Raw genomic sequence first — 21445 nt, 5'->3', positions numbered from 1 at the left:
ATATCAAAATAATCCAATATATCCATGTATTTTTATAAAGAAATCACGAGATTTGCTATTATAACTGTATATGTTGATGACTTAAATATAATTGGAACTCCTGAAGAGTTTCAAAGACAATAGAATATCTTAAGAAAGAATTTAAGATGAAATATCTCGAAAAAAACAAAAATTTGCCTTGGTTTGCAAATTGAGCATTTAGATGAGATATTTATTCATCAGTCAACTTATATAGGGAAAATTTTGAAAATATTTTATACGGACAAAGCATATCCATTGAACATTCCAATGGAAGTTTGTTCACTAGATGTGAAGAAAGATATATTTCGACCTCGAGATAATAACGAAGAACTTCTTGGTCCTGAAGTACCATATCTTAGTGTAGTTGGTGCACTTATGTATCTTGCTAATAATACAAGACCAGATATTGCATTTTCAATAAATTTATTAGCTAGATATAGTTTTTTTCTAACAAAAAGACATTAGAATGGAATTAAGTGACACTTCGTTATCTCTAAGGAATGATTGATATAGGGTATGTGTTTCAAATAAATCAATTTTTGATCTAGTTGGTTGTGCATATTCTGGATATTTATCTGATCCACACAAAGCAAAATCTCAAATAGGTTATTTGTTCATATGTGGAGGAACTACTATATCATGACAATTAGTGAAACAAACCATAACAGCCACTTCCTCAAATTATGTTGAAATTCTTGCAACTCATGAGGCTAGTCAATAACATGTATGGTTAAGATTAATGACTCGGCACATTCCTGAAACATGTGGTTTGTTTTCTAATAAAAATCTTCCAATGATATTATACAAAGACAACACATCATATATAGTCTAAATCAAAGGAGGGTATATTAAAGGAGATAGAAAAAAACATATTTTACCAAAACTTTTCTACACTCGTGATCTTGAAGAAAATTGTGATATCACTATACAACAAATTTGTTCGAAGGATAACCTGACCGACTTATTTACAAAGACATTACCTACAATCTTTGAAAAATTGGTGTACAAAATTGGAATGTGGCAATTCAGATATCTCAATTGATGTTTCCATTAGGGGTAGAAAATATATTGTATTCTTTTAGGATTATTAAATTATATGAAATATGTAATCTTTTTCCTTCAATGAGATTTTTTTCTATTGAGTTTCTTTTAGTAAGGTTTTAACGAGACGTATATATATATATATATATATATATATATAGGCATATAAAGAGGAGTATTATAAATATTATAAAAATAGATGTTCAATGCTTAGTGTCCTAAAAACCATGTGTCAATATTCATGTTGTCTATGTGTCTTATAGTTATTCATGTTTGGTGTCCATGTAAGACCACATCCTACTTGTCACATTGCCTATAAATAGTGACATTTGGTGGATCTTGAAAAAACACACACATTGGTGAGTCAATCCACTTCAAAATTTCACTCAAAATTTCATATTATCCAATAATTTTTATAATTTTAGTTTATTATTATGTTATATTATATTATATTTATTATTATTATTATATTATAGGTTCTTATCCGTGTTTTCGTTGTGTTCCTTAATTTTACAAAAGTCTAGATATTATTAATGCTATGAAATTAGATTTTTGAAATTCCAACCTTTTTTTGGTTTGAATTACAATATTCTTTAAAAAAAAAAGAGAAAAAAAAAGAAAGAAACGACACGACAACAATGAAAAGTGGCAACTCATTTATATTAGTGAAGAGGAGTTATTGTCTATGAAAGTTCTCTTTATTTTTATATTAAAATGTCCAAAATGTATATAATATTAGCATAATGTTATGAGATATAGCGAAAATTGAAATAATTAATTTTGATGTTTAAAGTTCAAATATGTATTAACTCTCTATATACTTAAAAACTGATTTTAATTTGATTATTATACGTTTGGAGTTTGAACATTACTGGAATAAGCAGAAAAATAATGGATAAATTTTTAAAAATAATAAATAAAATTGAGAAATTTACGTATAGCTACTATTTTAATATTTTTTGGTTGAAGGTTAATATTCTTACAATTTTATACTCATTCCTTTTTACAGGTATAGCTACTACTTTGCTTAAAAAAAAAAAAAAAAAAGAAGAAGAAGAACTGTAGCTACTGCTTATAATGTTGAAGTTAAATTATTTTTCACTAGAATATAGACGCATTTATTAAATTTTAATTAAAATGCAGGTAGAATAATGAAACTTAAAGTTGTAGAAATTAAAGTGAAATATCCAGAAAAATATAATTCAACCATATTTTATTACTAGAATTAAAAAAACGTGGGATTGGGAAACTCTTACGTCAAAAAGCATTAAATGTGTTAACCAGAAACTAAACAGAGCATTAAATGAAAATATCAATAAATAATAATTTTGCCCTATTGACAAAGAAAATGAAATAGAAAAATTTTCAATTCTATCTTAAATGATGGCTATGTAATTTATTTTCCTATATGTAACAAAAAAAAAAGTGTAATAAAAAAAAGACAAGTGGTTTCAAATTTGTGAAGAGTTTAATTTTGTGTGATTCACCAACTATATGTAACAAAAAAATGCTCTTTTTTTTAATTATAAATTTGGTTTATAAGATTTGAAAAAAAGGTTAGAATTTAATCTTATGATTTTAAGATATTGATTTTTTTTTAGTATTTAAAAGCTTGAATTTAATATTTATGATTTGATAAAAATCTCATAAATAGTCCCTATAGTCTAATAAAATTCTCATATACAATCCCTAATTTTATCGAACCATAAGGACTAAGAAGCCGTTTGGCCTATAGTCTGATCAATAGTCCCTATAGTCTAATCAACTTGTCTTATATGGAGTTGTCTATTATAGTCCATTTAATGTTTTGGTCTTCTATTATAATTGTTTAAGTTTTCAATTATTATATCTCACACTTAGATACAATAAAAAATTTTAAAAATCCTCATTGTCTACATTATTTACTATTTTGTAACTATCTTCTCTTATCATTTGTAACAATTAAAATAACCTACGCCCTAGATACACATTATTATGACTTATAGACTATAATAATCATCGATTATAATAACCAACTCAACATTCTAAATAGTCCCTAAATTTTAATTATAAATCAAAGAGACAAAATTTATAATTTAACTTTTTTTTAAGCACTAAAGATAGAAATATGAAGATTTGAACCTTCCACAAAAGAAAAATAATAAGTACAGATGTCAATTACTTTTGAATTATGCTCCGTTAACCAAAGATATAATTAAACAACGATGTTTATCCAATTGGGATAATAGAGGTTTATTAATGTAATAAAAGTTGGTTTTAAAATGGATAGTTACAAATCAAACATACTTGTAATAAACTATTAAAAATATTAATTATAAAAATTATTGCCAAAAAGAAAAAATCACAAAAGGAAGACCTCCAAGATAATGAAAGGATAATGGTATTAAATAATAAAACTATTTAAAATACTTTTAAATATAACAAAATGTTACTATCTATCAGTCATGAATATCTATCAGTCATAGATATCTATCGGTATTAGTGATATACATTGATAGATATATATAATGTATCAAATACATTATAGTAATTATATCATATAAAATCAGATTAAATTAATTATATCACATATAATTAATTTCCTCAACTAATTTGAACAATTCAAATTAATCCGAAAATTGATTCTCATTAATTCTCGTTGAGTTACAAAGGGAACCTCATAGACCTGTAGCTTGAAGCTCCAACGGTACGTGAATAATTAATTAAACTATTTAATTAAATTATTCACCATCCGTTAACTGTCGAACACTACTAAAGACCGACAGCTGCACTCTTCGTACTACATATATCCATTGGATATAATCAATCAACAGTACGATGACCCTTCACAAATTGCTCGTACGTATAACTGGGCCAGAATTACCATTTTTCTCCTATAGTTACATCTAACTCCTTAAGTACCACTGATCTCTCTAATGAACAATATATCATAGTTCAACTATGGCCAAACCCCTCTCGGGCCAGGAGAACGTGTGGCAACACATTGTTCAAGCTTTGGAATCAGCCCTTAAGGGAACAATTTATCTATTTACCCTGATGTTGGGGAAGGAGTGAATTCCATCTTGTGTAGCTTTGTTTCCAGCTTCTCAATCAGACGAATCCCCAAAATGGTAGACTTGTTAAGTTGGCGATCTGACCACTCTCACCCATGCAAATCAAAGGACCGCCTTCATAGGCAGGAGTTCACAACTCACTCAGGATCCAGGTCATGTTACTTATGGTCATATTGGTGAAATGTAAATCTCTATTATGAATGATTTTATATAATAAGACTAAATATTTCGTGGTCCAATCTTATACAAACTCCTTTGTATAGAATATCCTCGCTCATATGTCTGTACATGAATGATCAGGATCAAACCATTTGTAGCACATTACAATAATTATAACATCTACAAAACAGGTCATACTATAGTGTAACCAGGATAGGATATCCAGCCTTATTCCTAGCCTTATCCATCTATTATAGACCATTTAGGTTATCACCTAAACATGATCCACCTGTATGTCTCTACATATATGTTTAACCTCCAAGATAACCTTGAATGTTAGCTTACTGATTTGTAGATTAATGCAACTAAATGTCAACTAAAACATAACATATTTTATTAGATAAATAAGATATTTTTACAATACAATTACAAATTATAGGATCCTATGAGATTTATTCATCAACCCCAACAGTAGTGTATATAGCTTAATAGATTAATGATATGAACCTCACCTTGTCCTTTTTTCTTTCTACTCTTTTTTTTTTTTTAAAAAAAAAATCTCTACCCACCTTTGTTGCCACGACTCAACGCCATTCAATATCTAAACTATTTAATGTCTTCATTGTTGGTTCTAAAATCTTAAAGTTGAAATAGACATCAAAGTTTAAATTGCAAGACCAAAAATATTTTTTCTCCCAAAATTTAATATTTATAAACCAATAAAACCTATTATAAATTTTAAATATGACTATCATCAATGATAAATAATCTAATAAATTAAGTTTCTCCAAAATTTAACTATGATATATGTACTTTATATGTCCTTGAAAAAAAATTAAGAAAACTTCGGAAGCATCGTGATTTTCTACTAAGAAATTATTCGAGTATGTAATAATTTGATTGATATTTATATTCTAGAAAATTTGTAAAACTAACTCGATTCTTTGATAGAACATGTAGATTTTCGAATCCATATTTCAAAGTTAAACCTCACAAATTCATTGAATAGTCCTTTCTCTCCAAGAGGATGGTGGCTAAGATTAATATCCTGGCTGCTAAGAAGAAAAGGAAAATGGCATCTCTTGACTTTGTTAAAGTCCATTATGATCAAGTGGTTTTCAACAACACTATAAGGATTTGACAGCAAAGTTGACATTCATGATACATCTAATTTCAAATTTATTATTATTATTAGTCAAATCAATCCCATTTGTGTTATTAAAAAAAAAAAACATTCAACTTGTAAATTAATTAATATTTTTGACAACAAAATATTTATTTATACTTCCAAACTTTATGGACTTGAGTTACTCATTGACGTTTAGAATTGTTTTAATTAAATTTCTATATTATCATTAATAAATTAATTTGAACTCTTTATTTAGATTACCTTTGAAAATCATTCGTATATCAATTTTTACAATTGTGTAGGTTTCTTGAAATGTTAGAATGATTAAAATTGATACATGAATGACTTTTAATAGAAATTTTAATTGAGGGTTCAAATTAATTCGCTTACAAAAATTTAATGGCTTATTTGATAAAATCATAGTCATAGATAATGTTTATCCAAACTAAACCTAATAAAAGATTTAAATTGATATCTTTTTACAAGTTTTGGGTTTAAATATTACAATTATTGGTATAGAGTTTTAATTGAAACAATAATCTTCAAAGACTTAGGGTACAAATTGATATTACTTCTTTTCCAAAAAAAGAAAAATCATTAATGTTACAATTATTGGTACAAAGTTTTAATTGAAACAATAATCTTCAAAGACTCTAGGGTACAAATTGATATTACTTTTTTTCCCAAAAAAAATTATTAATGACTTTTTTAGTCCAACAACTGTGGAGATAGAGGATTCAATCTCCAATCTAAAAAAAATGTATGTCAATTATCGTTAAGCTAAATTCATTTTGGTAAATTAATTATAGTCACTAGCACCAATAGCAAAATAACTCATAAAAATTTGGTATGTGGCTTTGATTTTTTAAGTTTGCAAAAATAACAAAAAAAAAAAAACCAGCACAACCCACATACAAAAAACGAAAAGTTGTAAATGCCTTCAAATTAAAAAAAAAAAATGAGAAATTGGAGGAAGTAGCAAAATCAAAGGGATCCTCTTGATTTTTGTCAAAAATTGAAATTAATAAGATTTTTGGTAAAATCGTGTTGCACATATGAAATATACTTTTTTAATCTCCAACCCCCTAATATGATCGAATAACAACTTTCTAGATTACTGTATAATTGTTATATCGTGTATCAATTCTTGATAGAAATACAGTGTAAATGAGACCGTGTATCAATTCTCAATAAAAATACAATCTAATTGGAATCGTTGGTTATGATATTTCAACCTAACTGAGATAAATGTGTCATATTTTTCTCTCATTTGAAATTTGGAGGGGTCGTTTCATATCAGATTTGATTTCATATAACAACTTTTCGAAAATATTCAGAATTAATTAATCTTTAATATGTTCATCACCATTTTTATTTTAATTTATAATATATCTGTGGGGAATCAAATCCATTATTATTAATAACCGAGATAAAAATATCGTATAAGTGGAGAGATTGATTAATAACCGAGATAAAATACATTGTAATTGGTTCAATGTAAGTTTATTATAACTTGATAGATTTACTATAACAGAAAATGAGGACCATTTTGAATATATTGCCCCTTTTGAAATTCAAATTTATATTTTATTATCAAATTAGATTTTGATAACTACTTTTCAAATTGATTCAAAATAAATCAGTCTCTTTTATTTTTCTCTCCAAATTTTAAATTTGAATTTATTTTTTATTATCAAATTTGATTTCATCTAACTAATCAACAATTATTTAAGATAATTGTTATTACATTTAATTGTATCTTAATCTTTTCACTATTCTGTACATATTGTTATCAAATTAATTATAAATTTGACGTTTTATCTCATGGTATATTATTATTTAAAAAAAATATTTTTGAGATACATATATTATTGGAAGATTTTCAAAAATAGAAAAATAAAGGAAACATTTACACAAAATAACAAAGTTTTAATCTTCTTTGATAAATACTGATAGAGGTCTATTAGTGTTTTCAGTGATAGAAAATGATAGAAGTCTATCATTGATAGATGCAGATACAATACTATCAGTTAATGTTTTTTTTTGGTTATTTCTGTAAATAGTTTAATATTTTTCAATTTGTGAAAATTTATGTATATTATTATTAGATTTAGTTTTATTTTTTTCTTTTATAAGAATACATGTGGCGTGTTAAAAAAAAAAAAAAAAAGAGATTTAACTAATTTAGATTTAGACATACAGTGTAATTGTAATGTGAAGTTATAAGCCATCATTTTTATGATTTCGAATTATAACAAAATTTTATATCTTTCTGATTTTTCTACACCAATATATATTCAAATATAACTTTTGTTAATCAAATTCGATTTTGCTTTATTTTTTTAATTTGTTTATAAATTTCTTTATCACGTTGTAACATTCTTTTGATTTGATTTAGTTTCATGTAATTCTTTTCAAATGTTTTTTTAATAGGCTTTTCAATTTTTTTATACATTTTTTATCACCGTTGAAATTTTTGGATTTAAAATGTTTGAATTTAGGTTGATAAAAGTTTGGAATTAGTAAATTTTGAATTTGAGATAGAAAAGGATTGAAGTATATATATATAAAAAAAATTAATAAATAAAAGAGAATTAAAAGAAAAATCAGATTTTTTTTCCTGAAACTCATGCATCAGAATAAATTTTAATAGAATTTAAATCAATAAAAAAGTTTAAAGAAAATGTAACACTCGATATTATTTTCAAATCAAATATTGGTTGTTTGCAATTTTTTACCATAATATATATATATATATATATATATATATATATATATATATTCAACGATCTAAATAAAATAAAATAATAAAAATCCATAAATCTAGTTAGTTGCTGCCCCTTTCACAAATCTCTCCTCCTCAATCTTATGCCTACCATTGTTGGTTCAACCTTCCCTTGAATTCTATTATTTCAGTTAGCTTCTAACGACCATTTCCACCTGGTCATCGGCCTTAGTCGCTTGCACGCGTGTTTCTTACTTTGCTTTGAACATCATTTTCAACAATGACGTTCTGGGATTGATGTCAAACACAATCCTAAATCTAATAGGGTTTCTAAGCTTGTCCTTGATGGGTTCTCTTTGTGTAATCACATTATCCAAAGGTTGCAATTTTCTCAAATACTCATTTGCCAACAACTTCAGTATATCATGAGATCGAGGCTCGACGGGACCCACCCAAACAGGGTGGGAAATTCCCGAATACACGGGAAATGGGGGAGGGAGTGAGGAATATATTCCCCAACCCCAACCCCGTGTCCCCGCCCCATCCTGATTTTTGTATATAAATTATAAATTTATTATATATATATAGACTTTGTTACGATAATTACGATGGTTTTAATTATTCAAGTTTAAGATTTTATTACTTTAATCCCTTAGATGTCTTAATATTTATAATAAGATGTTCTAATTGTTGAATTTTAATTTATAAAAATTATGAGAATTTGGCATTTTAATTATAATGTGTATTATTGTTTTTATATCAAAATTAATAATATTTTATTTAAATGAAAGTTGTATTGGATATGTTTTAAGGAATTGTTCAAAATATATATTTAATTGAAATAAAAAAAATTGTTTGAAAAAAATTATGGCGGGGAAATTTTCCCTGTGGGGAACCCGCCCCGTGGACGTTTCTAGCGGTAATTTTCGCCTGGTCGTAGGCTTCCCTCGCATGCATATATCCTATTAACCGCCAGAAGCATAAAGGACTGAATTCTCATTTGTACTTAATTTTATTGTTTTTAGGATAGTTTGGTCGTTTACTAATTATTATTTTCTATTATTTAAATTTGTTTGCTACGTTCTATTTTTCCAAATAAAACTTCAAAATTGGTTATTTCTCACATCAGCCCTGAAGAAATCTCCAAAATTCAAGTTACCTCTGATTTTTTAAGCTTGCAAAAAAGAAAAGAGAACAAGCCCAACCCAAACATTACTGCAAGATTCTTCCTTCTGGTTGTTGAAGGAATTTCTGGTCTTCCAAATAGAATCCAATTTTCACAATGATCCCATTCAACTCTATGTTCTCTTTTCCTCTTAGTGCACTCAAGAAGTTGTCAGAGATGATATTCAAAAGCTTTCTGAATTGGGATTCATATTTTCTAAACAGTGCAAACCCTGCTACCTATATGATGATACAAAACGGGTTGAACTCTTAGTTTTTTTCGCTTAGAGACCCATGTCTTTTTTAAGCCCAAATGAGATCTGACCCAACTTTAAAAGTATGTTTTTTTTTTGTTTTTTTGACCTTTTACTTACTCCATCGTTGGATGAAATTACTTATTCGATAAAAAATACACATGTGGCCTTCAATTCTCGATTCTCAATCTGCAACTTATTTTTCTTAATCCAATATACATAAACATGTGTTCCTTCTCTTCTTCAATCTTCTTCTTCTTTCGATTTTTTTAAGAGAAAATTGTTAATCGAGGAGCGGGAAGATTTCTGACCATAGAAAAAGCGAATTGAGAAAGATGAGACATATAGAGGAGCAAGAAACGAGAAGTAGAACAAGATCTTGCTTCCAATTGTTTTGGTGATTTCATCCTATGATGACATAAGCAGGAGACCCAAAAACTTAAGTTTTCCAAAGTTGGGAGAAATCTCATTCGAGCCTCCAACAATAAGTTATCCATATAAAAATTTCATTAAAATTCTATTCAACTTACTTGTAAGAATGCACGGAGCGCGGTTGCTGTATATATATTGGCGGGAACTGCATTTAGAAATCTTGTCAGCCATGCCCAACCTTCCTCAAGACCATGTAAGTTACGGATACCAGGAACTTCTGTCTGCAAATGAACCATTTTCATGACTTGGTTTTATAGATAGATTGCTAATGTCATTACTGTTGAACATGGGTGTAACTAGATAACAAAAGTAGCTCCAAGGATGAAATCTATCGACACGTCAATATATTCGTGAATCGAATGGTTTGACATCGATATTAAATATCTATGAATATCTCCAACATCTTTTATAAATATTCGTAAAACATGAAAACTATTATCCATTTAGTCCAATATGAATAGGAATTCTAATAACAACATCCATAGCTTAGTTCGAGAATACAAACAACTTAATTACTAATCTAAATAAATTTTATAAATTTCGTGACTTATTTATCCATGTATCCGTTGATATATCCGTAAAAAATAGAAATATTGATATCGATATCGACATTGATATTTTGATCCTTGAGTAGCCCAATTATATAAATCTCTAAAATAATAAGCAGGAAGATGAGATATTTCAAGGTACTTCTTGAGCTATTAGAAGGGACAAACCTGAATCAATGCCCCATATAGTTTCATGAATGCTTCTAGCCGCATCAAATAATTCTCTTCACTCTCCATTTTTCCGTTGTCCTCCCGAAATCCAATAGTTTTGTAATATGACTCTTTGGATTCAAATGCAGCCTATGGCAGTATGTTAAAAATTAACATAGTTAATATACAACATAAGTGCACTAGACTATTTGTTTTGATCTAAATGCGGTTTAAATTTTGAAATGAGAATTTCTGTGAATAGGTGGAATTTGTTCTCGAAACCTAAACAAAGTATGGAGTATTAATCTGCCTGGACATTAGAATAAGGTTTTTCAAAGAAACAAATTTTTCTTCATTAAATTGCAATAACATTATATATTTTTCTTCTTACCATGTTTTAGACACATAAAGCACAAATATTGTTCAGAACTTAATTTTACATGTATTAGAGATTAGAAAATTCCAATACAGCCCCCTTCATGTTGCAGGAGACATGACTGAAGCCTGGAAACTAGTAAAGCACGAAAGTTCACTAAAAGACAATTTTCTAGACTAAATTAAAAGAAATACATTCAAGCAAGATATTGATTCTTCTATGAAATTTTCGGTAGTTAACAGATAAAGATGCAATCACAAGGCCCAAAATATTTGGCAAGAGAAAAAATCAGTCAATCAAGACTGTATTCATCAAGGACATAGTAGACTGCCATCAAAGAGGAGAAGACAGATCAATAAAATTGTAGAGTATTACCATATCAAAAAAGGTTATAGATAAGGATGATCTAAGTTGTTGGAAAGTAGTAACCGCTGAATATTCTATGTGCTTTGGAACCGTGTAAATGCAAGCTCTGTGGAGCTCTGCAAGAAAAAGAACCATAGCACTTGGGACCTGATTAAGATAATTTGCTTGCATCAGTATACGTGATACGATAGTCTGTATTAAAAAAAAATTAGAAAATACAAAATTATGAAGGGAAAAAAATACACACATACACAATGTAAACAATGCCTTATTACAACTATACACTCAATATAGGCAACAAACAAGCATAACTATACATGATTATTCTTCAGTTAATATGATAAAATTTTATGTTATACAATAATATCAATCGATATCGTACCTGAGGTGAGCTTACCACTAACCATTTAAGAGACTATCTAAAAACTTCATCTGTAAATTTGAAGAAATTAGACATTTTGATGCACTAAAAATGGGGAGTTTCTCTTTTTGCTCTAAAAGGAGAGCACCTTGAATTGACGATTCGGTTGCATATTCCTTAGAAACATTTCAATTTTGATGGTGAAAGAGTTTTGAAAGTTTTGACTTTGGCCACATGCTTAACCATCAATTTTAGTCATTTTCTTCTTCTCCTTTGAGTGATTTCTTGTGTGTACCAAGTGGCAATGTGATGTTAAGGAGATGCTTGTTCCTACAAAGTTTGCCTAAGCCACTTGTGGTAGAACTGAGAACGTCTTTTGGAGTCAAACTTATTTGGTGCCCTTGATTTCACATCACATTCATAACATTATATGCAGGGGTTTTGATATTAAAATATGGAATGAGACATTCGGGAGAAGAAAAAACAATATGTACAGGAACAATAACATGAATGCAGTACCCGTGAGGTAACAAGAACAATAATTTGGCTGAATGCAAATGGTACATCTGTATATTCAATTTGAGAAAGGAGAACGACCTGAAATATCAAAAGGAAGTTAGAAACTTCGAGGCACTGAGCCAACTACATGAAAAAAAAGTTCAAGAACAAGATCCAATTGCATGATAGCTAAAGTAATACAAGAACAGATAAATGAAAACAAAGTTAGCTATTGAATAATGAAAGAGACAACCAAAGATGGTAGCTATTCCATGCATGTCTTATAGTTAGCATCCATTGAAAAGAAAAGCAACGGTGGTCTAGATATTCTTTAGTAGACCAAACACAAAAAGCCACATGAATATCTATCTTTTGGATAAAGAGAAGTAAAGATGAAAACAACCAGATAGAATGGAAAAAGAAATATAAAGTGTCGACAATTTTTTACAAAAACAGAAAAGCTTTTGTCACATTCATGCTTAAAATCACCTGGTGATCTTGACACATTTATTCCATCCTGAGCAGCTCCTTTAGGTTGGCTAATAGTTTCCTGCACTTTTACAACATCAACCTGTTTTAAGTTTTCAGCAGCTTCCCTTTTAGCTGCCTCTTTCATTACTATCCTCTCAGCTTCTATGGCAGTATCAAATCTCCAGTCAGCTTCTCCTCTTGCCTCATAGTATTTCTCAATTCGAGAGATTGCAGTACTCGAACTTTCATTTAAAGTAGGTAGTAAGGTCAGTCTCCGAGTTGGTTCCTGATTTCCTCCTGTATATAAACAAATTTAGTAAAACATCAGCAGAAAGGAAGATTAGCTAGATATCCATATACTTTGTTTATGTTTTCTAAGTTCTAATTCAGAGATGCCAGACTAAACAAGAATACGACCATGACAACATCCAAATTAAAATCATATAACTAATGAGCTTTTGTACCCAAAAACCACCAATTTAACTGATTTCACGTAAATCTGACTTCATAGTATCTAAAATGATGCAATACAGCATCTAAAACTCCAAGAATTATCAAAGAAAGATCATTATTCAATATTAAAGTGATTCCTTTACAATAGCTTCTCTCCCAAAGTATTGTCTACTAAACCAAGTAAAAACTAATTGAAAAAATGTTGATAGTGACATGATGGATGGACAAAAAATATCATGAGAAATGGAATGTATGTTGCATTCATATTTAGATGCTAAAAAATGTGTAGACGCCAATAAGAGAGAAATATAGATTATATACTCCCCTTAGTACCTTCAGATTAAGCAGATGATCATATGTTAGAAGAGCTAAAGAACTTTCTACTAAATCCATGTTCTCCTTCAGATTGGCTTGTGCTTCAAGAGTTGATTCATTGTTGGAATCTTCAATGTCACTAGACAGTAGAGAAGACAAGAAAAACCTAAAAACGTCATGGAAGAAAGCCAAATATGAAATAGTTTAAATCAAAATATAGTAGTGTATAAAAATTTTGCACATCACATGATGAAGAAAAGTTCAAAAACATGAACAAGTCCACAAAAGTTAAATAAAACTAGACAAAGCACATTTTCATTTTAAATTCCACATGGAAAAACATATGCGGGGAAGATTACGCACAAATATTCTAAAATCAAATGATGACTTTAAACGAAAAAATAAAGAAATAAAGTACCTGAGAAAAATTCCATCACAATTTAAGTGCTTAGCATTTGAACTTTGGTGATAAACCACATCACCATCGAGAAAATTAAAAGGATAGTGTACTTTTAGAAACTATTTAGGAAAATATTGTTGTTTTCAAACTATTTGTAAAAATATTGTTTTTTTTAGATAGGTCGAATTTTGAACCCTCGACCTTCTTTTTTTTTTTTTTTTAAAGAAAATATTGTTGTTTTCAAATGGATTCTATCATCTCAGCAAGTCTAACTAAATAACAAGCAAATGAATCTCTTCTTTTTGCCACTGAACTTCCCAATCAAATTCGAGAGCGAGATTATGAGAGACAGCGAGAGTTTGAGAGAGCGAGAGCGTGATCATGACCTTGAGCGTGAGCGAGAGCGAGATTTTGATAGAGAGCGAGAATACCGATGAGCATGAGCGTGAGCGTGAGCGAGAGCGAGAGTGAGATTTTGATAGAGAGCGAGAATACCGTATAAATTTCTTTTTTTTTTAAAATTTTCCATTTTATAAAAAACATTCTAAAAATATTTATTATTTTATTTAAACTCTAAAAAGAATAAATTAAAAAAATAATAACTCATAAAAATAAAAAAATGTAAATTAAATATCTCATTTATATAAAAATAATTACAAAAATCAATGTGCCCCACAAGGCGGACGCCGTCGATTTCGAGCTGGTTGTCGTCGTCGACTTCGAACTTGAGGTTGCTCGGGTTCTTTTTGATGTTGCTCTGGTACAAGGCGCTTCATAATATAAATATTCATTATGCTCTCCACGACCCCGACCATGTCCATACACGTATGAAGACGAAGAACCAGCCTCTTAGTCATAATGTCCTGAACCAAATACTGACATCATCGGATTAACATAATCAGTTTGACTCTACGTCTATGTCATAGGGGGCAACTCTTCCACATTATGTGTAACCTCATCAAACTCATCCTCTTCCCGAACAGGTCCTCTACGTCTAGGAGCTGGTGGAGAAACAATAGGTATATCGTACATATAATGAATTTCCTCCATATAGCTTTGGTTGTCACTACATATAGCAAGAACCTGGTTCGGATCATTTGCAACTTCACGGAGTCTACTGTTGTTCGATCTCTGTGAATATAAAACAATTAGATAATATTTAAAATAAATTTAAATTAAAAAAATTAGATAATATTCATTCATTTACTAGATGACCCACAGCTGCTCCCGGACGAGTGACGTAGCGCCTTGTGATATTATTATACCAATGAATATATTCTAGAGTGACATCTGTGTCAAACTGTTCAAGAGAAATCCCCACTACAATAAACCTTGTACGATAGTGCCATCACACTACTAAATGTGCAACTTTTTCTGACCAATCTCCAGTCCTTAGGTCAATATCATGCAGTACGGGTTCAGTATTACAAGGCGATGAGATATACTGCTGAAAACCGAATTGTCTCATCACCCTGTCAGGAAAATGCCATTCACCAATGTGAAAACATATGAGAGGACTTATCGTCCACCATATGTTTTGACCATTCGTACAAAAATTAGGCAAATTATGCACAATAATTTGTATGGCTCCCAAATAACCTGAAACACAAAATATTATATTAGAGAATATTAAAGACAAATACAATAAAAATGTGAATAAAATAATCAATTAGGTTTAGTGTAATGTACCTGTTCAGGTTGAAGCAGATCAAATATGTATCTATACTGGTTGATTGCATGTGTGGCTGTCCTAGTTACACAAAATTTGTCTCTCCACCTAAATTTTTAAATCGATAATTTAGAAATTAGTTTAACTAGATCAGTGATATAAAAATTAAATTGAATTAAAACAACATACCGAGAACCGTAGGCTCGTCCAACTAACTGAGCGTCATTAACATGATGTAACTGTGGAGCCATTGTTGGAAATCGCTCCCAAGCCCATAGTTGCAAAAGTATGAGAGGCCCAGCTATCTCTCGAACCTCAGGTCTTGTTGCTTTGCATAGTTGTCTATACAACCATACCAAGCATGCTCCACCCCATGAATACTGCCCTGCATCATGGAGGTTAGCTAACAGTGGCAGGAACATCAAGTGAACAAAATGACTTGATTTATCTGAAAACAGACTTCCACCCATCATTTGTAGTATATATGCTCGCACATATCTTATTACGGTTTTCTCGTCTACATCATCTGTGAGCTCACGAAATTGTGTTCCTAACCATATTAAACTTAACCTCGATCCTTTAATCTTTTTGGCAGGTGGGGTCGCACCGAGGTACAGTTGACAAACTTCTAACCAGTCATCGTACATTACTCCGGTGATCGGCTGACCGTCAACAGGTAACCCCAACAACACTTCTATGTCTTATAGAGTGATAGTGCACTCTCCAACAGACATATGGAATGTATGCGTCTTGGGCCTCCATCTCTCGACCAAGGCTGTGATCAGATGGTCGTTCGAGTCAACTGATGTAGCAATCAACAGTTTTCCTCTATATTTTTCGTACAAGTGTGTACCATCTATCTGAATGATCGGCCGACATTTATTAAAAGCTTCTATACAAGGACCAAATGCCCAAAATACAGAAGTTAGGATAACATGGCCTTCAGTAAGCATTTCTTTAACTCTTCACTCTACTCGTGTTTCGGGATTGGTCTGCTTAACCATATATAACCACCTAGGCAACAATTTGTAAGACTCATCCTAATCACCGAACACTTTAGCCAACGCTTTTCTTTTTCTCTCCCATACCCTATGGTAAGGAACATGATATCCAAACTTTGATTTGATGTCGGACTGCAGTTGTGCCACACTGATATATGGTTTTTCTCTTACGGCGTCACAAAACTCCAGTGCAATCATTGATGAATCCAATTGCACGTGACTTTGACTTAGTTCTGAATAAAAACATGTATGTTGCTCATCATACTTAGTGATCTTGAACAAGCCATGCGATTTTTTCTTTATTGCACGAAGTCTCCACTTGCAACCTTTCTCCCACTTCTTACATTGAATTGTCCAAATCATCAGTGTAGATTTAACAACCTCGTATGGTGCGTGACACTTTATAGCAAAATATTTGACCGCGTGTTGTAGCATTTCCTTGTCTTGACAAATCATTCCTTTATACAATTGCATATTGTCAACGTCCACAAGAGCTACAATTGGGTCATGTTCCCGAATGCTATCCAATACATTCATATCCAAATCATTAAATGTATCTGAAAGCATCTCATGTTCACGACCATCGAAATCCAACTCTACAAATTCGTCATCCGTTTCTGTTCTGAACTCTCTGTACAGGTTGTTAGCCGCCATATTTTCATTATCACATGGCGATGCAACTGACTCCGGATCAGGATCGATACATTGAGTTGGATCTTTAAACTGGTTAAATGATGTATCAGGATCCACCCCTATCATATTTACATTTACGTATAAATGCACTACATTTGGCACTGGCATTGCCATTGAGAACATTAAGTTCATAGCTTGTGCATTCGAAATAGGGAATGACATATATCTTATTGATCCTTATGGTTCTAGATTGGGATGTCTATATATTATTTCTATCTGATTTGCTCCTATATCTACACTAAGTAACATCCCAATCATTTGAATGAATTGTTTAAATACAATTCCACTGTTCACATTTATGGTAAAACTCCCACTTGGTGGTTGGTCATACTCAACTCCATCAATACCATCAATCATATTAGCATTTGTAAACAACAAAAATCCCAAGCATTTGCCTGCCATTTTCTAAAAATAAAAAAAAAAGACAAATATCAATTTTTTGTATTATACTTTTTATAAGAAGTATATTAAAAAATATTAAATTTCTTAGTTTATAAACATCAACTTTTTAAGTTTTATGAACATCAACTTTTTAAATTTAACAATAAATTAAACTTTTTATAATTATTTTTAAACATAGCAATAAATTAAACTTTTTATAACTATTTTTAAAAATAACAACAAATTAAACTTTTCAAATTAAAATGAGGTAAACTTTTTAAAACTATTTTTTCAAATTTAATACAAAATAAAAAATTAAATTAAATTAAACTTTTTCAAACTATTTTAAACTATATTTTCAAAGTTAATACTAGAAAATATCAACTTATCACAATAAACATAACAACAATAATTTTCATATGAATAAACTAAAATTTTTAAACTATATTAAACTTTTGAAACTATACTAAACTTGTTAACTATCACAATAATTTTGTATTAAACTATAAATATCAACTTCTTAAACATAACAATAAACTAAACATTTTAACACTATAAACATCAAAGTTAATACTAAAGAAATCAAATATCATATGAATGAACTAAAATTTTCAAACTATATTAAACTTTTGAAACTATACTAAACTTGTTAACTATCACAATAATTTTGTATTAAACTATAAATATCAACTTCTTAAACATAACAATAAACTAAACATTTTAACAGTATAAACATCAAAGTTAATACTAAATAAATCAAATATCATAAGAATAAACTAAACATTTCAAATATCATACGTTCAACTCACAGATTCGACGGTAGTTCTCTTTTTTCCTTCAAAGTGACAACGTTCGTCCTTTTTTCCTGTTATTTGTTATCTGACAACAATTACAAAAAATTAAAAAAAAAACTAGAATCTATAAAAAAAAATAATAATATAAGAACAAAAATAAAATTTATAATTATTCTTAAAAAATAAAAATTTAGTAGAGTAACGAACCAGTATAGTTGTGTGAGAATAATTTGTATTAAACGAAATACAAGAAGAGAAATGGAAATGGAAATGGGAGGAGAGGAAGATGATTTCGAAAGCTTATTTTCGAAGGCAGTGAGCTATGAAGGGGCAGTGAGCAAATTAAGGGGAGAGGAATGAGCAAAATCAAGGGCAGTGAGTCTTAAAAAATTATCGAGGAATTGATTGAGGAAAAATGAAGAGGATGGTGGTTTAAAAGGATATAGGTCGAGTGTTCAACACTCGACCCACAAGTTTAAGGTGGTTAAAAAGGCATTAAGACTATGGCAGAGAGGCATGAATGCGTCAATGAATGCATGGAATCGGAGCAGGGGAATCGGATAACGTCAATGCATGCAGGGAATCGTGCAGGGGAATCAGAGCAAGGGCAGCTTGGTGATATATATGCACTTTTTCAGACTTATGGAAAGTAAATAAAGTGAAGACGATTTCCATGTGGCAGACCAAGTCAGCTGACTGGTTGGCCGTTTAATCCATGTGGCAGACTCAATCTCACTCTCGCTCACAATCTCGCTCTCACAATCTCGCTCTCTCAATCTCGCTCTCTCCTACGATCTCGCTCTCTCGTACAATCTCGCTTTCAATCTTGCTCTCTCCTATAATCTCGCTTTCAATCTCACTCTCTCAATCTCGCTCTCTCCTACAATCTCGCTTTCCATCTCGCTATCCCCTACAATCTTGCTTTCAATCTCGCTCTCTCTTACAATTTGCTTCACCCACTTATCTTCCTTGTCAAGGGTTGAAGTTTCGACTTATGTATGCCAGAACTTCAACCTTCGACAACCTAATATACAAAATTAACGAGATTCCCTTCGAGATTTCCTTCTAGAGTGAGATCCTTATCACAAAATTAGCGAGATTTCCTTTTCCTTGTCGAGGGTTGAAGTTTCGACTTATGTATGTCGAAACTTCAACCCTCGACAACTCTAATTTACGTATTGTTTCCATATTTTTATCTGTTTGTCGAGTTCTCAACGTTCGACCTCTACATTAGTCGAATCCTCAACCCTCGACTTCTAGCCTTGAAATCCCAAAACAACAATATTTCTCTAATAAGTTTCAAAACAACAATATTTCTCTAATAAATTTTGAAAACAACAATACTAATATTAAAGGTCTCATCACCATCACTAAATATTCCTTGTAGTTCATCTTCGTACACGCCCATTACAAAAGGCTTGGAGCTTCTCTTCATAGTTCTAATGACGGGAAAGTCTCTACTATCATATAAATAAAAAATTATTTAACATTGAAAACAAGAAGCATGCACAAAATCATTATTATTTATTTATTTTTTTTCAAATATAAAAAAACTACGATACAGTGAACGCGTTCTCTTGAAAGGCGTTGAGGATGTCTTTAGCTTCTCCTCCATGGAATGAAGTTCCACTCCCAAATCATCAAAGCTAAAATCAGGTTGTGGGTCAGCTGTAACTTGACGCATCCTAGAAGGACCCCGAAGGATCAACCTTATGGGACTGCTGAAAATTAAACACGAACAAAAGAATAACTCATGCGACAAAATGACTAAGCTAAACTATGTTTATCTAATATATGTGTTAAATTACTCATTGACTTAAAAGCTTAGATTGATGGGTGAAGATAAATTTAAAATGATATCGTCTAACACTTTCCTTCAAGACACAAATGGAAATCAATAATAATTGGGGAGAAAATAGCATTGTTTAGGACCTCTTTGATTTCCTGCTATGATATCATGTTAAATCACTTAGTGAAAGTAAATTTAATATTATACCATCTAATATTTCTCACTTGTGGGCTTGAAATATGTAGAAGTACGAACAAACAGAAATCAATATTAACGGTAGAGGAAATAACATTGTTACAAGTTAAATCAGTGATTAACCCAAAAACTTAAGTTAATGGGTGAAGTAAATTTAATATTATATCATCTAACATAAAATCATCTATAACAGACATGTACAGAAAAATGCTATGTCTACAACGCAACAAAATACCCATAAATAAGAGCTTAAAAGATTTTGCCCCAACCATAGAATCAACTTGAAAAATGTAAAATTACGATATCAAAAATTGAATGTGAAGTGAAAGAATGTAGAACTTACATAGCTTCCAGAAGCAAACTTTGAACGGATTCAAGGACTTTAGAATGTGTCTGAATTAGCTTAATCCTACAAATTTGAAACCATAAGAGAGTGGGTAACACAAAACTAAGGTCGTTTGTGGGTAAGTGGCAAACCTTGCTGAAACGGAGAAAACGCCGAGGGAGGCTGCGTGTTTTCTTTGGTTTCCGGCCGCTGTTCGCCGTCGTTGTGTCTGCTGCCACTCGCAAGCGTCGTCAAGGGTCTGTTCGTGTGAGTCTCGACGGAGATGGAAAGGCGTGGGAAGGAGATTACAGTTACTTTACGTCCAAGGAAAAAGAGAGGGATATTAGATTACGTTTATACTGAAGCAATGATTAGATGCAGCAACTATCCATAGTCTTCCTTTTTTTTACTCGCACTAAAAATTTTTTTAGCACAATCTAAGTAGATAATACTCGACTGTTCCTAAGTTTTTTCCTTCAAATAATTATCTCATAATTCTTCTCCTCTAATTTTCTTTAGATATATATAAACATTTTTACTTTTTGTCCTTAAAATGAGATATTACCTCGTCTTAAAATAAAAAAAGCATGATTATGGTTACGAAGAATATGTTTTAGTTTTAAAGAATATGTGTGTTTAATCTTTTTATTTAAAAAAAATATGTGGATTGAATTTCTTGATT

At 30.5% G+C, this 21445-nt stretch overlaps 1 protein-coding gene across 1 annotated transcript; it reads right to left on the bottom strand.

The window, feature by feature from the left end:
* Window positions 1-9340: 9340 nt before the first annotated feature.
* LOC120081132 (uncharacterized) lies at window positions 9341-20138 on the bottom strand. Its single transcript, XM_090315300.1, has 8 exons — window positions 20017-20138; window positions 19799-19911; window positions 12726-13045; window positions 12299-12376; window positions 11482-11565; window positions 10695-10826; window positions 10077-10199; window positions 9341-9532 (listed from the first exon to the last, which is right to left on the bottom strand). Exons 1-8 carry the CDS (start codon window positions 20136-20138, stop codon window positions 9341-9343), a joined length of 1164 nt encoding a protein of 387 aa, XP_090171426.1.
* Window positions 20139-21445: the final 1307 nt, after the last annotated feature.

Source organism: Benincasa hispida, chromosome 7 (genome assembly GCF_027475165.1).
Source record: "Benincasa hispida cultivar pf3 chromosome 7, pf3_genome.v1.1, whole genome shotgun sequence".
NCBI lineage: Eukaryota > Viridiplantae > Streptophyta > Magnoliopsida > Cucurbitales > Cucurbitaceae > Benincasa > Benincasa hispida.
Note: the sequence above shows the minus strand (reverse complement) of the source record. Positions and strands in the feature narration are given on the sequence as shown.

Bases quoted from the DNA above. Each gene is read 5' to 3' on its own strand.
- LOC120081132 (XM_090315300.1), bottom strand. From the start codon at position 20,138: ATGCGTCAAGTTACAGCTGACCCACAACCTGATTTTAGCTTTGATGAT. The intron at 13,046-19,798 runs GTATTGTTGTTT...GTTTATATACAG, and splicing joins TGATGAGACCTTTAATATTA to GAGGAAATCAGGAACCAACT. The intron at 9,533-10,076 runs GTAAGTTGAATA...ATCATCATATAG, and splicing joins CGCTCCGTGCATTCTTACAA to GTAGCAGGGTTTGCACTGTT.